Source organism: Takifugu flavidus, chromosome 11 (genome assembly GCF_003711565.1).
Source record: "Takifugu flavidus isolate HTHZ2018 chromosome 11, ASM371156v2, whole genome shotgun sequence".
In the NCBI taxonomy this organism is placed as follows: domain Eukaryota; kingdom Metazoa; phylum Chordata; class Actinopteri; order Tetraodontiformes; family Tetraodontidae; genus Takifugu; species Takifugu flavidus.
In genome coordinates, this window is record NC_079530.1 from 5,978,223 (window position 1) to 6,000,598 (window position 22,376).

General features: G+C 42.7%; 1 protein-coding gene across 15 annotated transcripts in view; it reads right to left on the reverse strand.

Annotated features, from left to right (window-relative positions):
- camk2g2 (calcium/calmodulin-dependent protein kinase (CaM kinase) II gamma 2) overlaps positions 1–13,760 on the reverse strand; it is a 28,005-nt gene extending 14,245 nt beyond the window's left edge. For 7 of the 15 annotated variants that reach the window (XM_057048474.1, XM_057048470.1, XM_057048477.1 and 4 more), the window contains exons 1-6: positions 13,497–13,758; positions 12,566–12,660; positions 1,411–1,470; positions 817–871; positions 576–641; positions 386–458 (exon numbers count right to left, since the gene is read on the reverse strand). In XM_057048474.1, the coding sequence (XP_056904454.1) occupies positions 386–458; positions 576–641; positions 817–871; positions 1,411–1,470; positions 12,566–12,660; positions 13,497–13,561 (414 nt within the window). In that variant the 5' untranslated portion in view covers positions 13,562–13,758. Of the gene's footprint in view, positions 1–385; positions 459–575; positions 642–816; positions 872–1,410; positions 1,471–12,565; positions 12,661–13,496 lie in introns of all 15 variants that reach the window. The other 8 variants (XM_057048467.1, XM_057048469.1, XM_057048465.1 and 5 more) reach the window with 3 other exon arrangements.
- Between the last annotated feature and the right edge of the window lie 8,616 nt (positions 13,761–22,376).

The window sequence follows — 22,376 nt, forward strand, 5'->3', positions numbered from 1 at the left end:
CGGAAGAGTTATAAACACGAAATTGACTGATGATGTTGGTGTCTGCTGGGGGTTTGTGGGGGGGCCAGTCTCGCTGTGGGCAAATACATCACCAGCCAACCTGCTATTAATAGCAGCCGGTCTGCTTTCGTCATAGCAGAACAGACAGTAGCAGGAGGAGGGGGTACAGATGTGGGGGAAGATGGGAACAGTCTGGAGGTGAAGAGAGAGTCGGAGGATGCTAATCTCTTAATCTGCTCTTCACGTAAGAGAATGACGTCCACACACGCAGTGCGTTTAGACCTGCAGCCAACCTCTTTCTTCCCAATTCACAAAAAAAAGTCTAAATAAAAGCAAATGTGACATCAGAGGTACAAAAAAGACCCTCTCACACAAGATACCTCACCTTCAGGTCCCTGTGCACGATGTCATGCTGGTGGATGTGACAGATGCTCTCCAAGATCTGATTGATGCAGTGGCTTAAAGAGACACACAGACTCAGCAGTAAACCTTCGACATCACATTTGTGCAAGGAATTAACACCTCAACATGTTCTCACCCATTTCACAGGCAAAAGCAAGCTGAGCTGACTGTACCTTGCATCTGACTCGCTGTAGTACTCTCTAGCAACGATGTCCTCAAACAGCTCTCCTCCGGTGACGCTGCAGACCGAGAGAAAACACCCATTTATCCTCAGATCCACAATGATGACTACCACTGAATTTATAGTCCCATTTATAGTTTTATACATCAGATACATCAGACATTTGACTGCAGACAACAGAAACCCGATAGTGCAGTGTTGTTAACTAGCGACCACATTGGTGAGGTACTCACAGGTCAAAGACCAGGTAGTGGAAACCCTCCTCCGAGATGCTGTCGTGCAGTCGTACTATAGAGGGAGGACGAAAAAGAAAGGTGTTGATGCTCCGATGACTGAATGAATGAATGAATGCAGTTTTCCATCAGGACAAATTTGCATTTAGTAACTGATAACTTGTTAATAATATGATTTACGGTCACCGAAGTCGGTAATTGGGAACAAATAACCCTTAAAGGGATCTTGAGAATAGAAACGGTTAAGTGTTCCTGTTTATTGGGAAATGCGCACCGCCTCAACTCCAGTGGGAATGGGCTCTTGACAGAATGGTTGCCAGGTTTTAATCGTCAATAATGAATCTGATGGCAGGAATTGGGTTTTCTCCCAGTGAAAATGAACAAAGCCAGCATGACTGCACAGACAAGAGTGACACACTCTTTCAACTGCAGCCAGCAACAAACAAACAAGCAACAAACATTTTTCTTACTATAAAAACACTGTGCCTATTTTGCTGGATTCTACATGTAGGTAATATTATGGGGGGGAAAAACCAGAGAGATCACTGCTGTTCGGATGACACATCTGCCTGCCTCCTCTCTTTAGGTAATTACCGATGTTTGGATGCTTCAGGAGACGGCAGATTCTCGCCTCTCGCTCCAGTTTCTGATGATCTGAAAGCAAGAAACAAAAACAAAGAAACTGACTGGATGTGCAGACAGAGGACAGAGAACAGAACAGAGGTTATATAACATCTTCTGAATTGGATGGTTTTATATTGTTCAGCAGCAGCTTTGCACGGGAAAACATCCTTTATTACCTGGTTTTGACTAAATAGGAATAATTATTAGATCTGTCAAGCATTGATTTATAGAATTATTAAAACTTAAAGTCAGATTTGCAAGACTTTTAGAAATTTGGTACATTAATGTTGCATCCAGCCCCCCCCCACACACACAATAGTCAAATGTACAGTAAGTAAATGTACACATAAGGTTACGGTCAAGTTAAACCCCAATAGCAGCTGCTGAGAGTTTAGTTGTGGACAGTCAGACAAACACTGAACGAGTGTGTCCACCAACAATCTCGGCGCTTGATGAACTTAGTGAAATTAGTCCAGTGGCTGTAATACAATCAGAGTCCAGTTAATGTTTCTGATGAGAGGATATCAGAGTGCGTGCACGTGCTGGGTGTGGGAGAGTTGAAGGGTGTGAGCCCCAGCAGCTGGTCGTAGAGAGACAGATGGGCTGAGTGTGTGGCAGAGAAGAAGAGACAGCAGACGCCTCTAATCCCCATCCAGTTGAGGCTTCTGTTGGCGTGATGAGGTCAGGACAACCATTAATGATACAACTGCAGCGTCTTAATGATTAACATGCCGAGTGGAAACTAAATGTGTCAGGAATCAGGGTGGAGGCTCAACTCTGAGGTTACAGAAGGCTTCAGCTTCAGTGAAAATCAATAGATGAAAGTGTCTGAATGTATACATTGAAAAATAAATGCAGGTCTGCACGCAGAAACACACACACGCACACCACACACACACACACACACACACCACACACACACACACACACCACACACACACACACACACACACACACACACACACACCACACACACACACACACACACACACACACACACACACACACACACACACACGCACACTTTAATCTGTGTGACCGACGTATTCACCGAATCAAAGCATTCTGCAGACATTCCGCAGCTTGGTTCTCAGAGCCTTATTGGGTTATTCTGGCCGCTCTGGTTCAGCCTACAAAAATAGACTTCTTTGTGCTGACCCGAGGTGGCAGCTTTATTTTGCTTTTGATAGCAGACACAGTCTGGGCTGACAAACGGTGGAAACGAAAGCCGTCCAGTAAAAAGATGACGGCTTGGCACACGTTGGAAGGGGACTAATTGCGCAGGACAAAGACAGCAGCTGAATGGAAGCTGATCAATGTGAAAATAAAAATGGCAAATCACAGAGTCGGACGTCACCCCCCTGCTGTGAAACATGTCAGCGTCCCAGTCAGACAACCAAGTTCAAACGGCATCCTTTTTTTACAAAACACAGCGAGAGGAATCGGTGTGAAACTTTCTGCTGTTCTCTCCAGAGATGCAGCGACATCACAGCATCTTCAGCAGGCTGAACAGCATGCAGCACTTAACCCGATTGGACTGAGTGATAACTGACTGGCTGGCACATCATTAAACTCATTTATCCACCCGGCCCTCCCTTTATTACCATCTCTAAGAGAACGGATGTGTAGATGGCTTCTCCCAGCTCACATCCTCTGTCTGGAAGCAAGACCCATCAACCATGTACCTCATTTAGCTTCTGCCTGCAGAGCCAGCCTCTACATTTCAATAAATCTATCTAACTAAGCTCACAGTGGAACAAATACCCCCCAATAAACTGAAAATAAGCAAAAGCACTTCGGCCCTGATGCCGTTTTCTGTAACAAGCGGTCACAGCGGTGGTGTTTTTCTGCAGTGCAGATGTTGATCTAGGTGTTTGTGGGGTTTCTGGCACAGCCGCACTGTGTTTCCTGTTAAACTGATATTTTTCAGCCGTTCACAAATACCCAAAAAAAGAATTTAGCAAATCTTGACAACACCACTAAACCATCTGAAGCGCAATATCTCAGTGCACCATATGTAGTTATTAAAGAGTCAGCGTGCTCGTTGTGGAGGGCTCCTCAAGGGAGACAACAAGAGATCACGGTTGCCACGTACCGTTCTTTATCTGCTGATTAGAGCCGAGCTGGCGATGTGCACAGTCAGCGCAGCGGGATTTTAGCACGATGAGTCACCACCACAACCGGAGCGCACAGAACAGCTTCAGACTTTAAAAAAAAAATCATTGTGATGCCGCCTTCAGGTCTCGTAACACCCCCGACAGAGGTCAAAATGCATCTGCAGACATCAGCAGAGGGAGGTGTTTTTCATCTCAGCGAAGCTGGTGGTTCCACTTAAAGCATTCGAGTAAATCAAGGAAACAAACAGCCCCAAGTCAGGAATAAACTATTGTAGTGGCAATGACTCAAGTTCAAGTATGGTCAAATAAACACAGCTATAATATATGGCCCGGTGATGGCGGAACCATAAGGGGAAAGTACAAAGAGACAGCTATTAATTCGGTGATAAGCCAACAAACAATTTCTAATACTCATTAAGCTGACTTGTGTTATCAAACATGTTCCAACAAACTCACAGGTGTCATAAGTACATATAAAAGAACTTAAAAAAGAGGTAAAAAGACAAGTTTTAACAGAGCAAATATTATTAGAACTATGGAATGAAAGGACGTACAGCAGAGGAAGAGTTTACAGCAAACATGGTTTGCAGGTGTGGGTCACAGCTTGTTATACTGGTGTCATCATCTGAGGGTAAAACGGGATTAAAAGATGACCTCCAGAAGCGGGATCAATGAATGAGAGAGAGAAAAAAAAAAAAACAGACAAAGATGGAGTCAGTGAGGCCCGGTGCAGACGGGGGCTATAAATAGACCCAATCCTCGTCTGGCTTACAGCTCTGAATCACACCGACCCGTCCTGCCCTGCGTCACCCTGCAGAGATGGGCGGAGGAACAGGCTGAGACAGACTGGCAGAAGAAGCCAGACAAAGGCACAAAAATGAGAGTTTTGAGACATCAACAAGTGGGCCCATTCACACACTGCTGTGAGGATAGTCTAGTGTCGGTGGGTCACAATAGGAAGGACAAACCAGAGAGGACGGCACCGAAACAAACAAATGGATAATATTGATAATAATGTGAATATTTCAGTCCTCAAATCCATAGATCCTGTTTTGTCCTTCAGTCCTTTACTTCCACTGCTGAAGCTCCTGCGCATCCAGCATCCACTAAAGGGTTTCAGCTCAAACCCTTTCTGGCCCCGTAGCTGTGGTCAAGTCACTTCAGATTTAGCTCTGAACATGTTTCCCACTTTACATTTTGAAATATGCTGCAATTCAAATCAAACCTATGATGATGAGAAGAGAACTCGCTTCTTCCATGTTCGTACATGCCGTTTTGAAATTCAGGATGAAAACATTGTGGTGCTGTGGTGTGTTTGTGTGTGTGTGCGTGCATGCGTGTTTAGGTCTGAAAGGAATCAGAGCAGCTCAACCAAGCAGCTCTTTGCTCTTCTTCTGGTTCTTGAGATAATGTTTTCTTTTCAACCGCTTAATATAAGAAACCGTCCTCGGTTGCTGTCTGCGGCTCACTGCGTGTTAACTGAGGGTGTTAAATGAAGTCTAACAGGACCTTCGCCGCGTTGCCTGGAGAGACCATTTACATTAGCTTTCACAGGAAAAAAGACCCAGTGTGTTCCTGCTATGAACCCTTAGAGAGTTTATTTTTAAAACTAACAAATATAGCCAAAAGAGGTTCCTTTTTGATGTTTCTGCTTCCTCTGTCTCCTGCCTATGTTGCCATCTTCTGTCTCATTCTGAGAAGTTTCCCCACTCTCACCCATTAAATGTCTTTTTACATAGAATTTCAGAAGAGAGTACAAGCCCACCACACCACCAGCCATCCCGCTTGAACTTCCATATGAGACATGATGTTCCGTAACTTCATTCTCATTCAAGGGGTCCTTTTGGCCAGTCCTACCCTGCACTTTATTAAGTTGTGCACATGAAAGAATATTTTTGCACCATTTGTAGAAGCACCTTAAGGGATGTTCTCCTTATTTGGCAGAGTCCTGATTAGAATTTGGGATGTCATTTCAGTTCCACTAAAGTTCAGAACTGCAACATTCAATCTCTCTCAAGATTTGCTTCATAGAATACCGAAAATGTTTAAACACTCATTCAAAAATAACTATAAAAGGCAGCATTTTTATATGTGTATTGAGTCTCGGGTAGAATCCAGACGTCGTTCTTTCAGGATTGACTGTGTTTACCATTCACATCTCAACAACATGGTAAATGGCACGGGCTTGTGTACATGCTGTGCACAGCAGCTTATACACACTTCAGATTTACTGTTAGCTCGTGAGCATGCCAGCTAACGTGGGCAATGTCTCGAATCAGGACGTGCTGGTGTGGACAAGACTGTCGAAAAAGAAGAAATGATAACTGCTGTGTGAGGCTGTCATTTTTAATAATGCTCCACCGGCCAAGCAACCCAAAAACAGGAGTCACTGGTGTTTATTCCTCACGATATTTCATCTGCAAATACACCATCAGCTGAAGATAAAATGACCAGCCCAGCGGAACACATGTCCATGCACCTACAGCTGGTAAAGAGCAAAATTAGCTGCTATCCTGACCTGGCACATAAACATCTGCTTAGTTAAAAATCTATAAAATACCAGCATAATTTGAGTGATAAATCCATAACCTGATTAACAAGTTCCATCATTTCTCCAAATGTGTCATCTGCCTTCATGTTGGATTGTGGAAAATGGAGGAAAATATTCAAATGGAATTAAGTTTATACATTCAAATGCAGTTATCAATATTGAGAATAATATGGCACAGTAAATGTTCATTCTTTTGTTAAAATTTGAATTAGGCTTTTATTATAAAAGGCTTTTCTGATTGTGACACTGGAAACAGAGAGTTTGGTGCCAATAAAGGGAAGGAACAACCAAACCCAAATGTTATAAATCACCCTTGGAGCCAATTTTAAATGACATTACCAAAGACATTTCAGACATAACTACCAAAGCATCATACAAGGAAGAAAGGAACCTGTGTGCCTACAGATTATGGTATAGGATCAATACTGGGCGTGTGCTTGTGTGCGGCTGCTCAAATATGCTCCTCTTGGGAAAACAGCAGCCTTGTGCAAAGAAAGCTCAGTATAAATGGAGATAATGACAACAAAATGTCAACACATATTCACAGTCATCTCCGTGCTCTGGGCCTCTCTGTTTGCACTGGGAGTCCAACTGAAACGCAAGAGCAGCAGCCAGCTTTTACTTTTTATTGCATCATGTTTGTAGTTTGTATAGATTTCAAACAAATGTAAATCATTCAGGTAGACTCCCTGGACCAAAAGGCCAACGCCTCTCTGTACTAAAGCCACTGCATTAGATCCTGACATTGCATAATGGCTGCAGGGTTTCAAACCTTTCAGGCGAGTTATTCAAGCCAAATGGTAGCAGGGCCGTCCTGAAAGTTTGCATGCCTGTGTGGGTTTCCTACAGGCACTCTTGTTTATTCCTACAGACCAAAAACATTCTGAGGAGGATTAATGACCAGCCCCACTCCTGTTGTGACTGCACGTGAAAGCGTATCGAAAGCCTGAATCCCCAGACTGATCAGTCTCATTCGAATGGCTGGAAACAAGATGGTAGATGTCTTCTTTTCATCCACATTTAGTCCTGAGAGCACGGGCTGCATTTTTGGAGCCGGTAGAAGCTTCAGGAACTGCTGTCAGAATAAAGATCTAAAACTTAAACATTTTACAAAAATCCTTTCGTGTGATTGACATCCAGGCTGAAGTTCTGACTGAAGTGGGCAGATATTTATTGTGCATGACATGCACAGAGGAACATTCTCTAATCTTTGCAGCCAGATGCCGACAACAGCAGTGGTGGTGGTGGTTACCACAGACATGAGTAGTTTGAATGACAGTGAGCGTACAATTTAATGTCATAAATCAAGATGCTGCAAATGTTCATGCCACATCCCCCCCACAACCCCACATTCCAACTTGGTGCTTGAATCACTTATCAACTTTCTAAATGACTACCGCCTCAACTTTATTCTTAACTTTGCCTTCTACTTCCTTCCTTACATTCGTCTTCCTTCCTTTTTTAGCCCTTAACTTTATTTCTACTACGCTTTGTGCATTTCATGCAGGATGCAGGACAACCTGTAAAGATGCAAAACAGGTATAAGTTATTTTACTCAGTTAACTACTGCCGATACTCAACCATCAAGACTTAAAGAGACATCATAGAGGGACGAAATGTAATAAACTGGTAGGTTTACAGGCTAATCTGGACAGATGGGCTCACGTGCACGACACGACTCCTTGATGTCGTGTAATCCAATAAAATGCTGGCAAGTAGTAAAACCTCAAACAAGCTCAGCCAGAAAACCCTCATCAGTCCCCCCCCCACCATTACTACTGGCTGTAGATGCAGAAATGTGAGGTTTCTTCCTGCTACATATTGAAACTATGAAGAATTTGAACATTTGGAGTAGATCTGGTACACATCTCAGCCTGGGCTTCAGTTAACAGTAGTGGGGATTTTGTCCATTATTTATGATATCAGTCAGCTCCCCCCGTTTGTCCGGCATACTAAATTAAAATTTTATTCCTGTTGGCTTCCGTGTCATACCATATGCTTTAGAAAGGAGCAATAATGCAGAGCTGATAATGAGACAAAAAGAGAGCACGATAGATGCGACAGAAAGAGGAAACACGCACTGGCACTCCTATTTCAGTAAGAGGATGGTGCAGACACATGCACCACGCTCGTGGCATTAGACACAATTTCTGCTTGACCAGTTCACACTCTGTTCATATCTACATCCTTCTTTAGCCATATGCGACTCTCCCTCTCATCAAATATTCACAGTTGGTCCCATTAAACATTCACTGTGCAGCACTGCTACGTTTATCTGCCCTCCACCATCCAGCCTCCAGCTAGTGCACCAGAAGCCCACCAAAAGCCTGAAAACATGCACACAGGCTGCCTACATCGTGGGCAACGTGGCGACCTGGTGTAACAGAGGAGAGGAGGAGGAGATGGGGCAAAACAGTGGCCAAAATGGAGAATAAGACTAAAAGGTGGCAAAAGGAGAAATGAGGGAGAAATACCAGATGAAGAAGTGAAGCAAAGGAAAGTCTGAGGTCCACTCCAGCACTTGTTCATGTTCAGTGAGAGCAGAGAAGCCTCAATAATTCAACAGTAGGTCGAGCATAGCGACACTCTTCCTCCTGTGCTTTTGCTGACATCACAAGGCCTTACCTAATACAGGGGTAAAAATACACTCCGACACAATAGGTGACACACAATTGCAGCTAAATATAAACACACGACAACAGCAAGAGAGGACAGGAATGCCTAATTTGGGTCTGCATCTGCAGTGAAGCCGCATCTCTGCAGGTGACAAACTCCCATCTATATGCAGGGGTGATCCAGCATTGCAGAATGATGTGACAAGGCTGTGCCCAGTGAGACTGACCTTTAAAGTAGACATTAGCTGCTAACTACAAGATCAACAACTCCAAACTTGCACTCTGGAGATTGAATGAAGGGGCATTTTGCTGCCTGGTCTTAATCTCTGAGAAAAGAAAAGAGAGGTTCTCCTTGAAACTTGAGAAAATCATTCCTCAATTAAAAGGGGCGATAGTAAGGATACTCGCCGCTGTAGCTACGAATCCAAATCGTTTGATTTTGTACTGCAGTTCTTACTTAAAACAGGAGGAAAAACAGGAGGACTTGTACCGCTATCGAGCCCCAATTGACCTTCGTAAGTTGAAGTGGCGACACAAAGGCCGAAATCTAAATCAAAGCATAAATATCTAGCATGTGGCGTTCGAGTTAAAAGTTAAAGGCATATTTTTACAAATTAAAAGCATATTTTCAAACATAAATTCAATTCTTTTTGTCTTTCAGAACACTTTCTTTTATTCTCTGTCAACAAAGTAAATGTATTTCTATTCACCACAATTATCATTTGATTTCCAGCTCCACTAACAGTCGATAAATCTGCACTTTGAATAAAGCATTCGTGCCCTAATTCATGCAGAGACAAAGTTTTTTGCAGTCAGATGAGTTTCCATAGTGAACTGACTGTCAGAGAGATATTAAAATCTCCCTAATTTGCTTTTATTGCATTTTTAAAAGTCTAACCAACAACTTCTGGTGCTTTGTGGGTGCAATATCACCCACATGAGAGTCACGGTTCATCACCAAAACACTCTTTTTGGATGAGTTTGCACAAAAGTGAATGTTCCTCACCAAAGTACGAGTACAGAAACAGAGAGACTAGATCCAATACTTTTGAGAACACTTCCTCTATCAACTTCTGTTTCCTGTGGTGTCAGAAAGGCTCATCTCGTCTTCATCTACTGCACCAAGCCAGTCACATTAAGACACTTTTTTAGTATTTGGAGGATTGGATGACAAGAATGACTGATCAGAATTTAAAATTTTAACAATGACCATTGGCTGTTTAATGCAGGTTGATGTATGTCATGTACGTATGTCCAATAAGAAATGGTTCTTTAGTGAGAAAATCTATCAAGAAAAGAAAATGAGCAGCATTGACAAGTTATTAGTGATGAGCAGCAGAGTTGATGCACGTGCATGAATGACAGCGACCATGTGCATATGCGAGTGTCCGCTCGAGTGACTGCAAGCGTGTGACGCCACATGACCGAGACATAATCTCTGACCTCACCACCAGCCGCCGAGCTGTCCCTGAACAGAGAACTGAGCTTAATCCCGCCTGTGCACGCACACAAACGCGGCATAAACACAAGCGATCCGGTCTGGGATATCAGACCATCAAAACAAGCAAACTGCAAAGCATTTTAACCAATGAAATAAGAAAGGACAAGAAAAAGTGAAAGAGAAATGCATTCTGGGAGCTTGACATCACCACAACATCAGACTGACAGGAAGAGATACATCAGGCAGGATTAGAAGCCTGTTAATGGGTGGTGCACGCCTTGGAACTTGGTTAACGATTTCATAATTATGTTGGGGGAAAAAAGGAAAATGTCACACACATGCATCACATTATCAGGCTCTGAACTTATTTAATATGCTAATAAACATTTTTAATTATACAATTAAAACATTTATAATGTTTGAATTATCTCTACGCATGAACTCCTCTATTAACTGGCCAGTTTTAACTATCCCTTGTTTTATTGTGTTCCAAACACAGGACACAAAAGCAATTAGACTGCTCAAGGGTCACATAACACTGACTATTTAACACAATATAGAATTGCATGTATAAATTCAGGTTCTGCGCAGTCAAACAACAAATTTGCAAGATGCGATAGCGTCCCAGGGACCTGTTGGCATCAGGCAACGGCAAATATGGCCGATTCCTGCTCGTGTTGGTGACACATCTCATCTCTTCCCACGTTAACTAACATAATTAGAAGGTAAATCAAAGTATTCTGCTTGAACTGTGACATTATCTCTGGTTCCTTCTGGTGACCGACACAACTGAAGGTAAAAACAGTCTTAGTTTGGTTGCTAAATATCAGATTCGGAGCTTGTAACTATGTGGCCTGACTGAACAGTGATTCTAACCTAAACATAATATTCTAACCTCAGGATGACTATTTCAGCACATAATAAGGAAACTGTAAACCATCTAACAAACAAATGTGCATCTGTTACACTGAAAGAGTTGGTTCAGGAGGTGAGCTGTTAAGTAGGTGAGATTAATGTCTTGTTCCAAAGACAACAACCCCCCCCTTCCAGCCCCCAATATGGCCTCTATGGGCAGCCTAAGGGATGAAGCAATTCCCATCAGCTCCAAACCACTGCCAACACAGCCCTCTCCAAAACACACACACACACACACACACACACACACACACACACACACACACACACACACACACACACACACACAACACACACACACACACACACACACCACACACACACACACACACACACACACACACACACACACAAACGATTGATTCGGGATTGTAAGATCTCAAATATTTTGCTTAAAGTGTGTGGGCGAGGGAACAGTAAAAGACATAAAACAAAAGGAGATGGTCAGGCACATTTGAGCGATAAAAGAGAGAGAATAGAGATGAATTCAGCCTACAGCCTCTCAGAACATCAGTCTGCAACTGGCACAGCTCGGCTTTTCCTGCCACCGCTCTCGCTTGAGTGGTCCAGTGCAGACGGTTACATACAGAGACGGTGCAAAAGAGCCACTTTGAGGAATACAAACATTTGCATGATCGGATAGGTCAAAACGTTGGAAAGACGCTCTTTATGCAAAAGGAGTTCAGATTACATATTCAAAGTGCGCCAAACTGTTAATATTCAAAACACTTCCCACAAATTGTGCTCAATCCCCACGTGACTGTTCAGCAGACACAGAACAGCAAAAAAAGAAAAGAAAAACCTGTCAGGTATATTTTTCCAGAGCAAAGAGGACGGGCAGAAGGCATCTTTGTATTGGAATACTGCTTCTTAGGTCTGAGCCAGCACGTTCTCTGAAAAACCTGTTGCTTTAAGTGCACTGGCAGTTAAAACGGATTGTTTTATGACCTTTTAAACGGACTAAATCCACTGAACATTGACAGAGTGGTACAAACGTGCTGCCATCTTGTGTGGTCGCTGTCAACACCTCAAGTCTATTTCTGACTCTGCAGCTGAAAGTTACACTTCAGAAAAGTTGTAAAAAAAAAAAATGTTTTGTTTCATTGGCAAACAGAGAAATGACTATATAAATGAAGCTTGGTGGAACTGACTGTCTTTGGCACTCCTCAGACTTGCATGAGCAGCTGTAAAATCTGCAGTTTGAACATTTATAAATCAGCCAAAGTAAACATGTTCCTTTACAACTTAGTCTGCGTTGGGTTGTTTTTTGTTTTTTTAACATTTCTCTGTAATCGTCAGCGTTCTTCTATTGTGAATATTAATCACTGAAGACCTTTTGTTGAGGTGATAACCTCACTGGCCAAAACTAACTTGCTTTTCAGGACGGAGAGGCTGCACCGCATCGCTGCCACTCCAGAAGCTTCCTATTGTTAACAGTCAGGCTGCATTCATGCATGCTGCTCCTGCAAAGTCCGACTGCATTTACCTCTGGCTGAGAGTTTCTTGGTGTTAATAATTTTTGCAGCATACTCCTGGCCGGTGGCCTTCTTGACGCATCGGCGGACAACCGAGAAGGCTCCCCTGAGGCAGAAGAATCAGAAAAAAAGACGTGATGAGTCAGGTTTTTGTTGGATTATGTGCATGAATGTGAGCTGAGCTTGCCATATTCCAGGGACACGCATCAATTACACAGAAAGGGAAATGATGCATATTTAATAATGTCTAATATTCTGAGTATGAGAAAAGGTCGTGGGTTGTTTTTTTTTGTTTTTTTTTTGACTGGAGGGGTGAGTTAGCTTAACATGAGTCTGGCTGCATGAGAACATACAGAGTAGAATTGACATTTAACCGCGTTTTCTCATGCTGGCTGCGTCTTCCACGCACACCTCCCTGAGAGCGGTTCGCCGCACACGCAGATTAAACCTTACAAAGTAGCTTTGTAGTCAGGCAGCAAACTGTGGTCCTGGTGTGTGTTAATCTGCGTGGAGCAGCCTGAATGTGCCACAGCCACAGTTCGGTGTGCAGTAAAACGCCCCTTTTTGGTGGCTTGACACATGCGGGAACTCTGCAGTAGACGCGCACAAACACGGCTCTGAGTGGCCGAAGCCGAGGATGCCACCACACAGCGGCTCCGTGCAAAACGACGCAGGCGACCCGCCGATAAATGGACTGAGGACACGAGGTTTCACACCTTTCGCCCTGGCAGACCGGCGCCGCCCGCCTTCTGAACGCATTAACGGCTAAAGACGAGCCGGAGCTCGCCGCTGCAGAGGTGGTCCTCCTAACACCCCCCCCTATTTTATCAACACGGGGGTAAACGCACATAATAACAGCAGCAGAGAAGCGTGCGCGCACGGACACGCAGACACAGGCAAAACAGGCTGAATGCAACAAGAGCGGCGGAGCTGGGCGCTTACTTTCCGAGTTCCTCGTACAGCTGATATTCGTCTGTGAAGCGGGTGGAGGTCGCAACTGTAGCCATGACGACTGCAGGACGGGCAGAGCCGGGAAGAGCCTCGCGATTCAGCAGCCGCCTCGCGCAGGTTTCAGAAGAACTCGTGAAGGTGGAGAAGAGAGGAGCGCGAGCTCAGAGAGGGCGGGGGCGAGCCGTGTTGTAGTAACAAAGATCCTCTGTAAATAGGATGACTCACTCTGTGCTTATAAAAATACTAAGCCTGTACAAGTGTGGTCCTCATTAATGTTGTAAAGGTTGTAGCATCATTGGGTACTCAGTGATGCCGCGTCTACATAACGTGTTATTGACCAAGCAGGTTATAATTCTGTTTTCACAAAAATATATTTACATGCAGAATTTATGATACATAGATTTATGATTTCGAACAGCTCTCCTTAAGTCTTAGGAATTTTCAGTGGCAGCAGGACTCAGTAAAGCCCATTGCATAACAGTTGGGTTTAATGTGGATGAATGCATAATCCTCCCATACATTTATTTCCAGACTATTTCATTTTGTGAATTTCTAAAAGAATAAATTAGATTAGCAACGATGATGTTGAACAAGACCAAATCTACACCATGCACCAAGAGCCATAACTAACTAACTGACTAACTAACTGACTAACTTCAGAAACAGTCATTATAAACTAATGAATATATTAAGAGGTGAAAAATTATGCATTCTCCCTCCCCCCCCCCCCCCCCCCCCCCCCCCCCCCCCCCCTAAGATAGAATACAGCACCAGAGTGAGATATCTTTATTCTTTCTCCTCTCTATCTCCAGGTACAATTGGCTGTAACCCACTGGATCACCTGAATCAGGAGGTGTAGATCCATTTTAGGTTCCAATGCATAAAGATAAAGCTGACTGAACTGATGTAAGATATCAGTGTATTGAAATATCCGCCTAAGAATTCTTCATTTGTTCTGGATGTTCTAGTGATGATTTTTAAGCTAAAGAGAGTTGAGCTGCTTGAACATTCAACAGGCAAACTGTTCCTTTGCTACCATATTGTGGAATATGTGTGAACATGTGTATCTGATGTACATTAAAATACTCACTATGATTCTTAGCATTTTAGACAATAAATGCTTTGAGAATGCTGAAGAGTACTTTGCTGCCACGTTGCTGTCATGATAACGCATTTACATAGAGCTGATCGCCAGAGCAAAATTAACATATCTTACTTTCATGAACAACTGACATTTCTCAACTGTGCAGGAGGTTGCTTTAAAAAAAAATGAATTTTTTTTGTCTCTTCCCATTTTAAGAGAGCAGCAACTTTTGTGTTCTTATTTCTTGCTAGACTCTAAATAATATCCGACCTGTCATGAAAAATATCATATAGATCTTCCATAAAGATGTGGGATCATGTTTTTAGAATCATACATCAGAGAGTTTTAATCTATATGACATATTGATCACTCTATATTAGCACATATAATCTGGCTGTGAATGTCTTTGTTTAGAATGTTATGAAGTGCAGGTAGCATTGGAGAACCTTAACCTTTTTAATTAAGAGCCCTTGTGTTAATATTTTTATACTAAATGAGTCAAATGACAATTTAACACATTATACCAGTCTTTCTTGTTAAACAGACATATTAATTAACAGGAAGGTCTAAAATCTAAAAGAACAAAAGAAATGTGTGCATACCTCTGCGAGTTGAATGCATAGCCAATGAAATGCAGGACAATTAAGTAAGTAATTAGCGCAGAACTGATGAGTAAAATGTCCACTCATCCCCCCAAAGTCGTTCCACCACAGCCAGTCAGCTGTTGATTAGTCTCCTTCCTCCACAGCTGTTCTGTCATTAGCTATAAATAGAAGATGACTGTGGATTAATGAGCATTTGCTCTGAGCACAGGGGCAATGCGGCCAGATTCTGCCTTAATTACTGGGACCCTCAGTTATGAAAGTCTCATTAGCAACGATGCAGAGGCACCCTCGCATCAGCTGCTGACATTGCGCGCCTCAACAGCCTCGCACACAGGTGAAGCTGGTACAAGCTGCAGGTTCCAGGTACAGAAAAACAACTGAAAAAGAGATCTGCTGAAGAGCATTCCCGCTGTTAATAATTAAAGAGCTTCACTTAATTTACACCAGCAACATCTTTTTCTTTTTTCACCTAGTTTGCTGCGTTTGTTGACTGTCTCACATCAACACCGAGGGACCTCTGAACTCATGGAATTCATCCACTGTTGTCACAAAATGGCGTTGTTGTTAAAATCCTGCTGCTAAAATAGACCCGTGATGAATATAATGTGGATTTCCCATGTGTTTAAGCTCATACACTTTGTATGCGCTCTTTTTAATACATGCACATTGCTTATTAAACATTCTAAGAACTTGCATATGCACACAGGTAATTTGAGTTGCTGGTATTAAATGTCACCGAGGACAGGAAAAAACATTCCAACGTGTCCATGCAGAGAGGATAATGTAAGCTCAGTGTTTTGGAACCTGGTGCTCAGGGGAAGTGACTCATTCTGCAAAAACGTTTTCAACTTGGCTCGCGGCTCTTACTTGTGCCTTTGGAGAAGTGCACGTACAGCCCAGTGGATCTCCATTAGCAAACTTTTTTTTTTCACGAGTAGACCATCTCAGAACTGCAGATGGCTGACTAAATTCAGCTCTTTTGTGTTGGAAAATGCAGCAGTGATGTCCTCTCCACCAGAAAATAAAAGTCCGGCTTCAAATGAATATCCAGCATTGCGCATGACGTCTCCCTCCCACGTCCTGGCTCACTCATTCTGTTTCAGGGCGTGTGCGTGTGTGTGCCTTCATGACACCCCTGGCTTGTTTTATATCATGTGACGCCGCCTGATCTTTGTACTGGGAATCAGCCACAAAGGCGTGCAATCATCCCAACCGCTTTTCCACATGTGTGTGACGCTGAAAGTCTGAGCGGTGTTCCTGTTGTTAACCCAAAGCCGTCTCATTAAATGTCATCACTGTGCTCATTAGTGTTAGCTTTGTGACTTCAGTGCTTTAAAAAGGGGACGAAGGATTCGCCCTCAGCTTCACTTCTCCATCATGTCACTCAAGTCATGAACTCAGTGGGTTATTAGAAAGCCCCCAGTAGTTTGTACCAGTACTCCCCATAAAGATGTAGGTCAGGAGAGTTGTTTCCTCTTGTGCTTGTATGAGCTTTGATTTGCATACGTCTAAGAGGGGAAGATGGTGTCTGCAGCAGCCCTGTAAACACTTTCATGCTTTCTCATGTCAGCTGGAATTCAGATTTCAGTAGCCTGTAAAGGACAAGAGAAACACAATCACAAATAAAATGTATAAACTCTTAACTGCAGTGGCTTTCCAAAAACTAGGACCCTTTAACCATTAGTAGATGTTGTCAAGATGGAAGTCTTCCAATTACAGTTGTTAATGATATATTGGATACAGGATTGGTAAATTCAGTCTTCCCTATCAGTGATGAAGTGCATCTGTACACACCACAGCCGTATGGAACATGGCCAGGTCAATACCCAGAGGCTGTTTTGTTTATTATGCTAATATATAAGCTACAGCTGCATCTATTCTGGCAATAGCCCAACGAGTGGAGCTCAGACAGTATTGCTAACACGCAGATCCTGTTTTATAAAATCTTCCTTCAAGCACCTTGACTTTACAAAATGACTCCTTGCTGTGTGAAGCATCTTCACTCAAGAAGATATTTTAATGTGACTCCTCTGCAGCTCGCACTGCTAATGCTTCTAACTTAATATTCCAAATGAGCACAAGCGAGTGAGTTGGATGCAAAGCCGAATAAAAGGGAACGACAAGGCAGGTCTTTTGTAGAAGGGGGAATGAGGAAGGGGAGGTCAGGACACTTGAAGAAGCTAGTGTTGGAAAAGCAATTTACATGTTCATAAGTAAGAGACCAGAAATACAATAAACATCATGACCTCTCTGCAAGTACATGACTTAGAAGATGTTTAGAGATCATACCAAATTTTGTCTTTTTAACAAGTTGAAATGAAAGCTGAACAGGGAAAAAAGGACATGGAGGCATTTGAAAGAAACTGCCCTCTCGGGGGCGTTTTGTGTCATCCTGGATGAGAAGAGATGAGACAAGCAGAGAGGTCACTGTCCGCTCTGCTCTTCGTCTTCCCTTTTCCTCCAGCCTCACTTCTGCATGTATACACTTTATCTGTGCAAGTCAAAGTATTCGTGAACGCGGGCTCACATGCACGGTGACACACACGCTGCTCACTGAGCAGCCGTGCGTCAGACCGAAGTCTCCCTGTTGAGGTTTGGCTGCAGGACAGTAAAGGAGGCAGCTTGCTGGTCAGTTTGATCTGAGGTGACTTGAAGCAGCCAAAGTGAATTCCTCAGCTCCTAGTGCCACTTCTTCTGTTACTGCCACCATTCTGGTCGGCTGTGCACACGCATGTTGTCACCATCTACACCACGGAAGGACTGTGGCCATCCTGGCCAGTCCCAGTTAGGTGAAATGCCAGTCCAGGAATCTGGGCCTGTGGCTTTGATTGAATCTTTGGTTGCTAGAATCCAGTAGCTTAATGGTTTTAGAATTATTCAGTGGCACACAGTGATATTGTTTTCTGCAGATATCCTGGAGATTCAAATCTTCAGGCTGGGGCCATCTGCTGCCATAGTCCAACGCTAGCAGGCAGACGTCAGAGCAACTCTGATCATCCACCAGGACAAAGAAAATGTGTGAAACTCTGTTCAGCCTCACAGCGAAGGCCTGTGAACAAGGTCACTGCACTCTCCAGGAGAAACCCAGAGCAGATTCTTGTGCTCATCCTTAGAGATTCTGTGTAGCTGTAACCGCACAAGCCTGATTTTAGTCTTGATATTTCCATTCCACTGGATTTACTAGCGCAGAAAACTGCCCAAGCAGCTCAACAGAAACATTTGAAGAAAAAAAAGTACTTGTATTACTTGTCAGACTGACCTTTCTATCAAAGTGCAATCATCATTCAGATAATAATCTGTACAGCTAAAGTACACATAGCCCCCTGAACTTGAGAGACCTAATGGAAATCAAATAACCCCATCTTCCCTCTTGTGTTGCCAAACAATGTTCAATTAATAGAGTGATCTGACAATGATTACCACCAGCACTTACTGTGAAACCAATCTCACTGTATGGAGGAACATCCAATGTTTTGATGCGTATGTGTATCGACCGTCAGGCTCTTAGATTCAGCCTCAATGCCACCCGCTTCCTGTAATACAAATAGCAAATCAATGCCGCAGAAGTCCATTTTCTCCCTTGTAGGTCTGAGTGAGAGTGATGGGCAGGCTGGAGATCTACAGCAGCAAGAAGAGATAACACCGGTGCACTGAAATGGAAAAGATGAGCTCTGAGGACTTGGGAAAACATGAGGAATATGCAGAAGTAAGAAAAATAAAACCAGAAAATGAGTTAGACATTTAATTTAAATATACTGGAATAAATGTGCAACAGGGCAAACACACCGCAGGGTCAACGGAGAGACACCGACTCTGGTTTCACCGTCTGGGTAAAAATGTGAAGTGACAAATGTGTTCATGAGAAGCAAACTGTTTTCTTCTCTCAACTGTTAACAGTCACGTGGTGAAGATTCAGCAACTCATGGTGACATTTTTCTTTTGCTAACCTCTAAAAAAAGAGCCACAAAATCTGGGTCAAAGATGAAAAATGCACGATTAGTGTATTTTATCTACTTGCGTGCATGTGCGTGCGTGAATTTATATATATTTATATTTCTGAAAAAGCAAGAGTGGCAGCTAGACAGGAATTTCATTTATTTATTCATGATGGAGAATGAGTGGCTCGCTCAGTATGGAGCTGTGGAGCTACGCAGATCCCGAGCATACGTGGGGGAAATGTGTGTGTGTGCGTGCGTGCGTGTGTGCTGATACACGCAGTAAAGAGTGCCACCATGAGGGTTCAAGAAACATTGCAGACTGATCCTGAGCTGAGGCGCAACATAGACCGATGCCATAAAGGACGATATGGATTTTCTGATCCTTACACACAGAAAATGTTGTACTAAAAACCAAAACATTATTAGGCAAAAATACACATTTAACTTTCACAACAGTGACCAGAGAGTGCAGTATTTCATGTATTATGAGCAAGAAGTCGTTGCTTTTAAAGCTTTCTATTTTAAACCTTCTGAGTGGGAACAGACAAAAATAATAAGAAAATCCATCAAATATTGATCTGCCGAATCCCAAATAGGACATGCAGGACTTGTAATCATACTGCACGGTTGATTATTCAATTCAATATTTTTGGGATTCAAAAGTATATAGCATGCTTTAGTGCAGCTATTAGGAGGTGCACAATTCCCAGAAGATCCCTTATAACAACCAGGAGGGCTGTGTTATGAAGAAGATGGCAGAACTTCAGAGAGAAATGAACTAGACAAATTGAAGTATAGGCCCTTTGTAGTAATCTTGACCACTTGAAGAGCTTCACATGGATGGTCTGTTGGCAGAGCTCAAGATAACCACTCACACCCTGAAGACAGAGTATCCTTGGAAGTTATGACAGAGGTCAGCATCTCCCTGAAGGACAAACCACGGATATGGAATCCTATGAACCATTTCTACATTTGCACATTTTATCCTAAAAAAATAGACTTGTCCTGAAACATGTTTGACTTTCTGTGGTTTACAAAGGGAGAACCAACCTTTTTTACTGACATTTGAAAAGGTGAACCTCTCCAAAGTCATGGAAAATCTGCCTCATAAAGGGCAGAAGAGGCTGCGGCAAATATCATCATCCCAGTCATGAAATATTTACTTTTATGAAAACCTGGCACAGACCACCTATCTCATTTTCTCCATGTCCAAGTCATGTGACTGCCTGTCAGTGTCAGCCATGTTGGAGGTTTCAACACATCTGCCTGTCTCAGCCATAATAGGAATGATGAGGGGGGAGTAGTAATGTTGCAATATATAATTTCTGTTGTTTTTCTGTACTTAAAATATATATTTATGATTTTTTTTCTTTTTCTGCATGAGCCAACAGAAAGACAACTAATGTTAAAACTCTCAACCATGCTAATATATTGATTATGATAGATTCTCTGAAGGACAGTCAGTTTTGGCTACTTTGGCTCAGTCTGATGTGCTCAAGGTCAACACTGGGGCTGTTTTTATTTACATATGCGTAAGTCTTTATGTGGATTTTTTACCATTTACGTGTTCAAAAATGCTGTTATCACTTAAAATTGATATTAATTGTCCTGCAGTATCATTTATGTGTGTTTGTATATTCAGTGTCATGAACATTTGCAACAAAATATATTAATAGATTATAAATTGTGTTACAAATGTGCACCTTATTTCTCCAGTTTTGAAGAAAAGGAACTACTAATAGTCTGATTTGTAGTTACGTAAAACATATATTCACCGTAAAATGTTAAGCATTATTAGCAGAGTCGTTAAATTTTACATTTTTATGTTACAGCAGAAACCCATATTTATATGGCAAACGTCTCTCAAGCCTGAAGTAACGTGCTGGTTTATGTGCATATTGGGACATGTCATGTAGCAATATTGCATGGTGATAAATCAGTTCTAAGTTAAAAGGAAGTAACACAATAAAAGTGTATTGAGACTACCAAAAACTATTGAACGCAATCATGAATAACAGCACTGGGCTTTGACCACTAGGGGGCTGGTCAGTGCAGCCGATGGGCCACTAAAGATATTTAATGTTTCACGTTCCGTGCGTTTTACAGATTGAATATAAGCCGGATCAGTTGTACCTTTGTGGCTGAGCGCTTGCTTTAACTGTGGTATTCTGCTGGATCGGATACCTCTCCATTAAGAGAAGGTGATATTTTGTCTGAGTGCCTGACCCAAGAGCAATCTTGGTCACTATCCTGAGGTTTAGAAACAGCTGCAGGGCAGAGCTGCCAAGGGGAGCTTCTCTGGTTGGGGTCCTCCCACTGCAGTGATAATAGTGCTGCTCTCCCTACAAAACTGATTTTACAGTACAACCATTAGCAACAGGCCTGCCATCGCTCCAGTGACAGAGTAAATTATACTAAAATAGATAAATATGGAGCAAAAGGAAGCTAAAGAAACAAAAACATGATGGACTGTATTTAAAATAGGTTGACTAAAATGTGCACAATTCCTGCTATTGATTTCTACTCCCCACTCTCCACTGTTGTTTTAATTGTTTTAATCAAATTATTAGTTGTTTGATGTTTGCTCCACGAGTTCAGGTCCAACATAAGGTTAAAGGTTAATAACAGGTTGAAAAGGAATCCTATGATACCTTGATTAAATAAGCTCAAGAAAACAAACACTCAAGGAGGAGATGACTTTACCCTAATCAATAACGGCATCCATTCAAATGGATGGAATTGTCATCTTTGTCTTGGATTCTCCTGGGCAGGAAATATAAAAAATGTGTGATGACAGCCCAGACTGCCTCCACATTTAGAGAAGCTGGGGGATCCAGAGTGGCAAATTCTATCTATACTTCACAACTAAACCAACAGATATTTGATTGTGGCAAAATGAAAAAAGTATTAAAACAAAGAAGAAAAGGTTTATGACGTCAAATACAAGGCTAGGAATCTGCGGGCCTCACCAAAGGTTAATGATGACCGCAATGTTCTGCAGCCATGAAACGGTGCCATTTGGACGTTCTTAGCGTTGCGCTACAAATGAGCGAGCGAGGCAGCAAAGGTGGTGGCGGTGGTGTCCTATTTTTGGAGGGGCTATCAACAACCTTCTGACATAGACCTGAGTGACGGGACAAGTGTTGTACCGAACACTCCCCCCACTCTTTGGGGGCAGGCATTCCTTGGTGTAAGCAGACACACACCCCTCCCATCATAACTCCCTGTCCTTCAATCTCTCTCT